This window comes from Bombus affinis, chromosome 13 (assembly GCF_024516045.1).
Source record: "Bombus affinis isolate iyBomAffi1 chromosome 13, iyBomAffi1.2, whole genome shotgun sequence".
NCBI classification, from domain to species: Eukaryota; Metazoa; Arthropoda; class Insecta; order Hymenoptera; family Apidae; genus Bombus; species Bombus affinis.
Window position 1 is genome coordinate 3,545,112 of NC_066356.1, and position 12,430 is coordinate 3,557,541.

At 37.2% G+C, this 12,430-nt stretch overlaps 1 protein-coding gene across 1 annotated transcript in view; it reads left to right on the top strand.

Moving 5' to 3' along the window:
- The window catches only part of LOC126923704 (lachesin-like), a 118,092-nt gene that overhangs the window by 43,592 nt on the left and 62,070 nt on the right, over window positions 1-12,430 (top strand). Inside the window, exon 3 of the mRNA XM_050737419.1 lies at window positions 8,646-8,737. Within this exon, the coding sequence (XP_050593376.1) occupies window positions 8,646-8,737 (92 nt within the window). The remainder of the gene's footprint in view (window positions 1-8,645; window positions 8,738-12,430) is intronic.

Consider the following 12,430-nt stretch of genomic DNA (forward strand, 5'->3'; position numbering starts at 1 on the left):
GAGTCTACGGAAGACCCCATGAATACAACCGAAAAGGTAAATAATCTCCTTACTCAAAGAATTCCCCCTCCCCCCCAATATTCGTTGACGACGCAATCGACATACAGTCAATGATAAGGACCATTGAAAAAGACATCAGCAAAGAGGACTACAAGTTAAAAATTAACATAAACCACGTGAAAGTTCTGCCGACCCACTCAGACGCCTATAGAAAGTTAAATAAGTTGCTAAAAACGTTAAACGCAAAATTCCACATATATCAGCTCAAACAAGAAAGACCTTTTCGTGTGGTGCTACGCAACATCCACCACTCAGTCGACCTAGATGAACTAAAGTACGAACTTCAAAATCTTGGCCATGAGGTAACAAACATAAGCAACATTAAACATAGAATCTCAAAAAACCCACTATCACTATTCTTCATAGATTTAAAACAAAAAGGGAACAACAAAGAAATCTACAACGTTAATCGGCTGATGAACTCCATAGTTAAGTTCTAACCACCTCTTGTAAAGAAAGAAATAGTACAATGTAAAAGGTGCCAAAGGTACGGCCACACGCAGAAATACTGCAACCATAACTTCCGGTGCGTAAAATGTGCAGGTAATCACCCCACTTACCAATGCACTAAATCCCCTGAAACCCCCGCTAAGTGCATCCACTGTCAAGGAGAGCATTCTGCGAACTACAAAGGATGCTCATATAAAACACTACATAATATTAAGTATCCAAAACTGAGACCCAAGGACATAACCATACAAGAACCTAGACCCCAAAAACTCACCTCACCATCAGTATCCTATGCGTAAGCAACACAAGGAAACGTAAACAACTCGAAAACCCACAGTGTACACACAGAAAATAGAATTCCTACCCCACAAAACACAGACAACTTCACCAGACTCGAAAAACTTATCGAGAAGCAAACTGAGCAAATTAACAACTTGCTGTCACTACTCACACTCTTCACGGACAAAAAAAATACGCACAGAAGCAAAATAAAACCAATGCGAATAGCCCTGTGGAACGCCAACGGTCTAGCTCAGCACAAATTTGAACTAGAACTATTTTTAAAACAACAGCAAATCGATGTGATGCTCATATCCGAAACCCACTTCACCGACAAAAACTACCTCAAAATACACGGCTACAACTTCTACCACACCCAACACCCCAGCGGAAAGGCCCACGGCGGCACCGGAATTATAATCAAATCAAACATTAAGCACTACGAACTTCCACCATTCCAGAAATTCTACCTCCAAGCAACAAACGCAGCAATAGAAGACTGTCATGGTACAATCACCACTTCAGCTGTATACTGCCCTCCCAGACACTCCATCGCCAAAGAAGACTTTGAAAACTTCCTGGACACCCTGGACGATAGATTCATAGCTGCAGGAGACTACAAAGCCAAACACACCCAATGGGGCAGCAAACTGGTTACAGTAAGAGGCAAAAACCTTCTCAACAGCATAATAACCAACAACCTCAACTACCTTACTACATACGAACCCACACACTGGCCCACTGACACAAACAAAATACCCGATCTCCTTGATTTCCTCATAACTAAAAATATCTCGTCAAGACACGTCCAAATCAATTCCTCGGCTGATCTCTCCCCTGATCATTCCCCCGTGATAGTAACAGTCAGTTCAACTATCATCGAGAATACACCTAATGGCTCCATTCATAACCAACACACCAACTGGCAGCTCTTTAGAGAAGTCTTTACACACACAACTTCAGCCTTAACTTTACTAAAAACCAATGAAGAAATCGAAGCAGCCACGGAATACCTAAACACGAGCATAATAAACGCTATCCGCTTCTCCACACCGGCAAAAACGTCCATCAGCAATCACGAATACCCCCAGTACATATTAAAAAAATAGCAGAAAAACGTAGACTAAGAAGGATATGGCAGACCCATAGAACAGCGGAGGACAAACGCAAACTAAACAACGCAACTAGAAAACTATCCAAAACCATTAAAAAGTACAATAATGACCGTTTTCACAAATATCTCGTCAGCTTGTCCCCCACAGCCGACTCCAACTACTCACTATGGAAGGCCTCCAGGAAACTCACGCGCCCCCCACAAATAATACCTCCAATCCGACGTCCGCAGGGTGGATGGGCGTGTAGCCCTATAGAAAAAGCCAACCTATTTGCCAAACACTTGACTGAAGTATTCAAACCCCATTCCTCCATAGCTGCAGCGGACGTTACCGAATACCTGCACACTCCCTCCCAAATGTCCCCTCCTATTGAACCCTTCACTTCTGCAGAGATCATAGAAGCAATCAGTCGCCTAAACTCCAAGAAAGCAGCAGGTCACGACCAAATAGGAAATAAAGCAATCAAGGAACTTCCCATAAAAGGGATTGCACTCATCGCATCAATCATTAACGCTATCCTCCGCCTTGAACACTTTCCTAAGGCGTGGAAAATCTCACTGATCACCCTCATCCCTAAACCCAGTAAACCAATATATGAAACCAGCTCCTATCGCCCAATCAGTCTTTTACCTACCCTGTCTAAACTATTCGAGAGGATGCTCACGAATCCTCTCCTTCCACTCCTAGAAGAATTGAAATCACTCCCAGATCACCAATTCGGCTTCCGAAAACAACACTCAACAGTAGAGCAAATCCACCGCATAACCCACATGATCAGCCAAACCCTTGAAAAGAAAAAATACTGCTCAGCGGTATTCCTAGACATCCAACAGGCATTTGACAAAGTATGGCACGAAGGGCTACTCTACAAGCTTAAAAAGATCCTACCCCGCCCATACTACTCCATCTTAAAATCCTACCTAACCAACAGACAATTCATAGTTAAATGCCTAGACGCCACTTCCGCAACATTCCCAATAGAATCCGGCATACCCCAAGGTAGTGTCCTCGGACCTCTACTGTTCTCCATCTACACTGCCGACCTACCTATATCAAACGAGGTAACAATAGCAACATTTGCCGACGACACAGCACTATTAGCTACCCACGCAGACCCGGCAATTGCCTCATCCACTCTCCAGCGACGTCTCGACTCCATGGAAAAGTGGTTCCAAAAATGGGGCTTTAAAATAAACGAAAAAAATCCTCACATATATATCTTCACGCTCCGAAAACAAACCTGCCCCCAGGTCACCATTAACAACACAATAATCCCAAGCAAGGACTCCGTAAGATACCTGGGCATGATCCTGGACAGGAGGCTAACTTGGAAAAAACATATCTCAGAAAAATCAAAGCAACTAAAGGAAAAACTAAGAAAATTCTATTGGCTCACGGGCCGACGCTCCAAACTAAACATACAGAACTAAATAACCCTCTACAAGGTCGTAATAAAACCTGTCTGGACCTACGGAATCCAACTATGGGGAGCAGCAAGTAATTCCAACATTGAAATACTCCAACGCTTCCAATCGAAAACGCTAAAATCCCTATTAAATGCACCCTGGTATGTTACCAACGAAGCAATCCACCGTGACCTCAAGATACCTACAGTCAAAGATGAAATACACAAGTCCAGAAGCAGATATAACACAAGAGTCAACAACCACCATAACCCACTAGTCACCCAACTACTGGACACGACGGACCAGATCCGCAGACTAAAAAGAAAATACCCTCTAGATTAAATCCTTAGTTTCTACTAGAACCAACAATATAAAACTATTATAATCCATGTCATTGTATCACGCCAAATTAAGTTACTGAAAATTCTCAACGCGAATTGATTGTAAATATTCTAATAAATAAATAAAAAAAAAAAAAAATGTGGGACGAATACTTCCAGGACCTAGGGGACAAGTACATCGCATCGGGAGACTACAACTCAAAGCACACGCTATGGGGATCAAGAAACACTACACCTCGAGGCAGAACACTGGAAAAATACATCAGAAATAATAACCTCAATATATTATCCACAGGAACACCGACACATTGGCCGACTGACCTGAACAAAAAACCAGATCTTCTGGACTTTGCAGTTACAAGGGGACTAAACACAAATAAACTAAAAATGACAACCAACCTGGAGTTCAGCTCCGATCATACACCCATAATAATTGAATACAGAAACAAACCAATACTCTATGGCAAACCAGAAACACTATGCAATAAAACCACCAAATGGCAAACTTTCAAAGAAATAATAGAGAGCAAAATAAACTGCAACACCCCGTTGAAAACTCCTGAACACATAGAACAGGCAATAGCAACATTGACAGCAACTATTCAAGAAGCAGCAAGGACAACCTACGCAACTACAAGGACTACACCCGAATCAACCAGCAGACAAACAATAACAATTCCGCAAGAAATACTCGACAAAATTAGAGAAAAAAGAAAAGTGAAAGCAAAATGGCAAAAACACAGAACTCGAGAAAACAAAAACACCTAAACAAACTCGCAAAGGAAATAAAAAACAAAATAAAAGAGCACAACAATAACGAATTCACAAAGTTCATAAGGATGCTCTCTACACATGAGAACATCAACTACTCCCTATGGAAAGCCACGAGAAAAATAAAGAAGCCAATAATACCCGTCTCAGCAATCAGAAAGGCAGATAACAAATGGGCAAGAAGCAACGAAGAACAAGCTGAAGAATTCTCCAACCACCTCTGCAACACATTCACACCACACGTTATCAACAACAGCAACCTCAAAAGTCATATGGAGGAGGATGCGCAAACCACTATTATCACAACCGACAAGGAATACACCATACCTAAAACAACAGCACAAGAAATTAGAAACATAATCGATAAAACAAAAAACAACAGAGCACCAGGAATCGACCTAATCAATGGCAAAATCTTGAAGAACCTTCCGCAAAAGTAAGAAGACTAATGACAATAATATTCAATGCAATTCTAAGAATTCAATACTTCCCCAAACCATGGAAATTAGCACATATCAAAATGTTACATAAACCAGGCAAAGACCCGCACCAAACTGCATCTTAAAGACCAATATCACTGCTTCCAGTATTTTCCAAAATACACAAGGAAGCGTCCTAGGTCCAATACCATACACATTATACATGGCGAACATACCAACAACTACCAACAGCACAGTATTGACATTCGCGGGCGACACAGCTATACTGGTCAGGCATACGAACAGAGAAACGGCAGTCAAATTACTACAAGAACATATCACAAAAATAGAAAATTCGCTACAGGAAAAACAAATAAAAGCAAACCCCAATAAATGCAACTATATTACATTCACGCTACGAAAAAAGATACCACCAAATATCCTATTAAACGGCACGCATATAACACAAACAAAGCATGTCAAATACCTAGGACTCCACTTAGATACACAACTCACATGGAAACTACATATCAAATCAATAGTAGAAAAAATACAGAAAACAAGGAGACAAATGCATTGGCTAACAAGCCGAAAATCCAAATTATGCATAGAAAATAAATTAAAAATATATAAAACGATCGTAAAACCAATCTGGACGTACGGAATACAATTATGGGGGACGGCAACAATGAGCCATATAAACAAAATAGAGGTAATACAGGCCAAAATCCTTAGAACTGTAGTAAACGGACCTTGGTACGTCAGAAACGAAGACATACGGAGGGAATCCCAGCGGTCAAAGTAGAAATTAGCAGATACTCAGAAAAATACAAATCAAGAATAGCAACACACCCAAACCGGCTAGCTGCGGAAACGTACAAAACCATAAACATGGACAGAAGACTAAAAAGGAAGCACCCAGCATACCTCATAAAGGACATAACCTAGCAAACACGAGGATGGTACCCCGCTGGGGGTAGCCACCAACATGCTAATTTAACTGTTAAAACATTCCACCAAATGTCCAAATTGGACAAATTGTGAATTTCAATAAATAAATAAAAAAAAATCAATCCATAATATTTTCAGGAATATGCTAAATGGCATATTATGAAAAGACAAGTAAAGACGGCATTTTATCTTATCATTGATCACCGTATAAGGGATCATATAATAAAATGTACGGAGGAAGAAGAATTTAGAGTATTGGAGACTAAGAGGGAGCTAGATGCAACAAAACTAGATGTATTTATTGCTCTGCTATGCTATATGCTATATAAAAAATTTAGATGTCTCATATTTGTGGAATAAAATTTTAAGACCTGCATTTTTTTTCAAAAACAGTGAGCAGAAAAACTTTGCTGAAATTATGAGGTTTATACGATTTGATAAGAAAAGTGAAAGAAGCCAACATTTACGAACCAATAAATTTGCAATGGTATCTACAGTATGGGGCTAATTTACAGAGAATTCACAAAATTGTTATAAACCTGGTGCATACATTACTTTTATATAAAGAATCGCGGGAAAAAATCATGTAATAAAACTATCAAGAAGTTCAGACTCATTACTACAAAAAACTTGTCAAGTAAAAAGTTGTAAAGGTTTCAAAATTACGAAAATTTGTTTAAGATGCGGAAAATATTTATGCGGCAAATGTACATTTGATAATAAGATAATTTGTAAAAAATGCAGCAAAATTGAATAAGATATATCTCTATACAAATAAAAGTGTATTTCTATTTAAGTTGTATTTTCGAGCTATCGCGGGGAGACGCGGTCGTTAGACTACGCGTCAACGGGAGTCGTAAATTCCCGTTACGATTAAAATGATCGACACCACTAATAGTTTGATCCCCGTATTTCGGTTAGGATAATATGGGTGATTCAGTTAGTATAACACTGTGGTTCACAGAGTTAAAGTATATATATTTCCAACACTTTATACAATCACACAAAGTAGTAACGCCGTTGGTTAAGATACAGATAACGAAGAGAAGGATTATTCTTAGATGAGAGAGTGAGAGCTATAGGAGCTCTAGGCCCGTGAGAGCTATAGGAGCTGTCGGACTTGTGGGCACCGCGAGAGATGATGGAAAACTCTGAAGTTCGTTCTGACGTGATTACGGAGGAAAGCTCGGTATGGGTGTGCCCTTTGAACGAAGGACGCGGATTTGTTGCTTACATTTTTAGTTAGGAAAGGTGAGGACAAGGATCCGCGCTACCCATTGGCTAAGACGTTAACTCTTGAAGATGGGAGATGTAAGCACCCCATCGGCATGACTCGTGGGAAAATCCAGACATTTCTATTCTATAAATGCCTGGTTTTCCCTATCATATAATTACTAGTTCTTCCCGTTATAAATACCAGCTTTCTCCGTAATCTTTAAGCACGCTCAATAGACCTAATGACTTGTTTAAGTACCAGATATAAACCCAAAAAAACTTGCTGGATTCAAGGTTCCTGCAAGCTAATGAGACTCGGTTTATGGTGGGCCTTAGGTTTATTGAGGGTTTCTTTAACGACGCTTGGGCCTTTACGGTCAGACAATAGAAGACGTCGCGCGGACCTCTTCACGCGACGTAACATAAGTCTATAATTGAAATTAAATAAAAGTAAATTTGGATGAAATTTTATGAAAGTTCATCATTTTATATACATTTAGTTATAAATTAACCATTATCTAAGTTAAATCATAAAAAATATTACTTCTTTAATCAACGGTCATTTTGACCGCACACGGTAGAAATAGTTAAATAAGGGAAATCTTCAAAAGTCTTCTCGGGGAAGAAGTCGCTATTTTCATTTACTGCGTATCTACCAAATATCAAACAAATTTATTTGTCAATTTTTCGTGACTCGAAAATAGTTATCGCCAGTTGTTCATTTAAATGTACACACAGTGATCTATATTTTACAATCGATATGTAATCGATTTGTCCTTAAAGGGTTTCGTTATTCCCTAAAGAAACTGATGAAGAGTATAATAGTTTATCACTATATCCCCTATAAAGTAATCTCTTTCGCTTTTTCAATTCGGTTTAAAGTTTCTTCTAGTTTTGACTTCACTCAGTCTAATCGAACTATATTACGATTACTACGAGAAAAAAGACATCCGTTTTATTTCTATCGAGCTTTTTTCACCTCGTCTCGTAGGTAGAGGAAGAGAAACGAATTGGTATCAAATCGAAGCAAATTGCGGATTTTCTGCTAATATTTCGCATTTAATCAGATATTGATCGAACCAAATATTAGATTATCTCAAAAGTTTCTTTCGTTTCGTAAGGAAATATTAGATGCACAACATTTTTTATTTTATATTATTTTATTGAATTATGTATGATCCATTTTGTTCTATTGGAATTGATCCATTGATCCATTTTGTTCTATTATTTCCTTATAAACGAAAAAAACTTTTGGGATAACCTAATATATCCGTTTGAATGCTATAACGAGATATTTAGCGAACTCTGTTCTATGTAGATAGTTTTTAAAAGATGATAATCATTTTTTGGCGATCGGCAAATTACATTTAGTTTTGTGTTGTGTTTGTTTCTTTCGATCATTTATTTAACATATTTTCGACAAAGTGATAATGAAATATTCAAATCGTTTTAACAAAAGATGAAAGTTTTTAATTTATATTATAATAATAATGAAACCAGACGGAAATTTTAATACGTAAAGTTAAAAGTTCTGCTCATTAATAAGGGCAGAAACAATTAATTGCTGCTGTTTAATTATTTCAGATGTTGTGTTACCCACTTTCTCATGCCTTTAATTAACTTTTTCTATTGTTCCAGCTGGATCGATGACCGTGACAAAATGGTGGATCGGCAAAAAGCACTTCTAATGGTGTTAATAGCTCTCTTAATTTATCCAAATGACATTTTTGGTAAGTATCTCGCAAAAGAAAGATTTAATAAAACATTTTTATTTCACAATATACTTGAACATGCTTAACGTTATAAACATTTCAAATAATTCAATTAGTTGGCGCATTTTTTGACAAATATTAAAAATTACATGTACGATATATGTCAAAATACTACTTGAAATTTTATCAACGGTCCGGTATAAACACTTGGACTACGGCAACGGCAGTTATCTTATATGAAATAATCATATTTCCATCGACAAATATGAAATATAAATATTTCAAATAATATCAAGTAATTTGATTAATGTCCAACAAATAATGTAGAAACAATAATCAATGTCATTTTAATATATAGAGGACTTGTGTAGAGGATGTTTGATCATGAGATTCATTAGACGAGGTTGCTCGTTGTTGAAACCGTCGAAAATATTTAAAAACAATCAAATAAACTAATATACAGGTAGTATTCGCTGAGACGCTCGTACAGTGTATAAGTTGCAAAATAAGATCGCTGATAAATACTCGATAGATGCTCGATAGATTTTCGTAGATACTTGTAGACTCTGATTAATAACTGATGACTACTGATTATCTAACTGGATGATAACTGAATCGCAGGACTAGCGGATAACTCTTTTCGGTTGCGTCCGTTTATTTATGCTGATCGGAGGAGAGTCGAAAAATTCAAATTCGTCTTTGTTCGACGGTTGCACGTAGCGGCGACATTGTTTTGTCCGGAGTTTATTATTACATTACGTGTATCCTAACGATCTTGATACTCCGAGGCAAAACAACAACATGATTTGAATTGTCCTCTAGTTCATGCGTTGCTATAAATAGATCTAATAGGTTTAATAGGAAATTTTAGGTTTAAATAGGAAAAATAGGTTTAATAGGAATAAAACTTTCATACCGATACCTTGATTAATTTAAAACATACCTAAAATATTTTTTAAAAGGACGAGCATTATTTCCATCTGTTTCTTATCGATCTTGCTAATATCTCCAAATAAAACCTACAAATTGATAATATTTCAAATTGCAATCTCAACTTGGTCAAAATTTGTTGGTAAACAGTCACAATATCTCAGAGCTCTTAAACTGAAATTAAGCAAAATGACAGGTGTACCGCCGCGTGATTAATCTTCTGTATATATATAACAAATTATATAACAAATACAGTTAGATTTAAGTGGAAACAGTTAATCATTGCATAATATCACAAGTTCTTTTCATTCGTTCAAATAATACGATACTCCCACGCGATCAATTTTTTCTCATATATTTTTCGAAAAAGAGAAATAATATTGTCTCTACTCACAATATTCAGCAACCAGCTTTCGAGAGCGTCAATTATCGTGAAAAGTTGTTTCCATGAGGATTTGAAAAACCGTCGGAACACAACGAATGCCGCGAGTTATGATGCATCACGAACCGCACGACCAATTTTGCAACTAAGCCGTTCACTTCACGACCACCTGTAAATACAATACCGGAACTAATCCGCTTTTGAAACGCACGCTGTCACCGACGATATACGCTGATATTGGCCTTACGACCTTTCCTCCCGATGAAATATTACTTTTTACGGACCCAGTCAGCTATACCGTTCTCTTTACACAGACAAACCGGATGAATCGTCAACTTCTCGAAAATACTTATATCAACCGCGCGAAAAAGACACGGAGACCACTCTCGTTACAGATTCACACGCAGTTTACGACGCGTTTTTCTCTTTCTTCTTTTCTCCTTTTCTTCTTTTCCTCTACGCGTCTCGCGACTTTTCTTCAGAAAAGTTTTCAGTATTTTCGTGTGCATCTATATGGTGATTTTTAGCGAAAATTTTTAGGTAAAATAAATTTCTCTATATCTTTGGAGTGAATGCAAAAAGACAATCTAATATATTTACAAGTGGTGTTATAGGAGCTATGTGCTTCATAGTCGGAGAGATTCGTATTGTATATTCGCACCAATGTTTTATATCTTTTTCGGTATGGAATTAATCGTTTGCTTTTTCCAAAAATCTCTTATGCTCCTAATGTCAAGTAAAATTCATGAAAGAAGTGGCCGTTGATAACTTAAAAGTAAGCAAAAAAAAGAAAAGAGGACAATTCTTTAAAGATAGAGTCAAATGAAATCTCAAAAAATGGAAATTGGACTTGTAAAAATATATCGATCGTTCGATCTGTGAGTTTCAATATTTTCGAAAGAAATATAATGAAACTAAAACACAAGAATCTATCGAGAAATATTAAATACAATGCAATGCGCCGTTCCTAACAAAGGAATGCGAAGAGATGTACCTGTAATGTCAGATGACATTTAATTACAAACATCGTTCAATTTTTGCCTGCTTTAACCTGCATGAAAAATGAATTCATCCAGTGGAAAGACGCTCACTTTTTATATATTTTACATGTATAATGTAATAATGAATAATAAACTCGAGGTGCTCATATATTATATCCATCATTATGCATTGTGCAATAAAAGAGATAAAAATATGTTATCGATATATCGTAGTAAACTCAATTATCAACATCTTATTATTCTCTTTGAATATGTATAATTACTAGTTATTGTTTACAAGTAATCTAGCTATTTAAGCATTTATTGTATACGCATCAACAGCAGTTTATATGAATGTATTTCTCAAGTTTGCATTTTGATATTGAACCCATGTGCGGCTAAGATTATTTGTTTTCGAATACAAATTAAATTAACAAAGTCATGTGCATACAAGCAAAAAAGTCACAGCAAATACAAGCTAAAATCTAAGATATCGTGTAAATCGAATAGCTAATCCGTTTTAGATTATGCTTTACCGCTGATACTCCACTTCGCTGACTGTTGATCCATCCTAGTTCTCTACTATTGTAGAATGACGTTCGTCGCATGTTCTTTTCTCCCAGCAACTCACCGCGAAAGTAAGTTCATAGTTGGATCGCTTCCCTTTCACGCGTTCTGGAATCTTCTCGAAAAGATCCTTGCTAATTCGTTCCGGACGAATCATTCGTTCCTTCTTTTTCACGACTTCCTGATAAATAAATGAAGGACAACTGGCTTTTCAATTTCTCATTTAGCTATTTACAGAGTTCCATTAAGTAGAATTGTTACGAAAGCGAGTAATACAAGCGCGCATCGTGCACTCTTCAATCCAATACGTTTCTCGGAACGAATTGTGACTATACTCCAACTTTTCCTTCGTTTCATTATCCGTTAATTCTTTTGTAAAAGTTAATGAATATGGAGCGATCGTAGTAACCTTTGCACAGGTTACCAAAGCCTCGTACGATCAGCGAAACTCCACCGTGCTCCTTTTCGCGCTTTAGTTTCCATGCTTTACTTTCCGCGAAATTAATTATATTATCCTTGAGGCTCTGACAAGGGCTAATCCGATTGAAACTTCAGTAGAAATCATCGCGTTTGGAGGCCATTTACGAATGGTCGTCGTTATATTGCCGTCGAACTTACTCTCAATTGATACGTGTATCGATACGTGCGCTGATGTTGAGTATATTTATCAAAAATATAGGAAAACTTAATATCCATTGTCAGAAACGGTATGAACCTCCCAAAAATTGCCATTTAAGAAGGAGCACGTAATAAGGGAATTACAGCAGAGAAGCGCATATTCCTGTAATTCGAGACGCACACAGATTTGAATTATTTGACCATTTCACATGTTGTGTTTCCATTTCTTAAGCA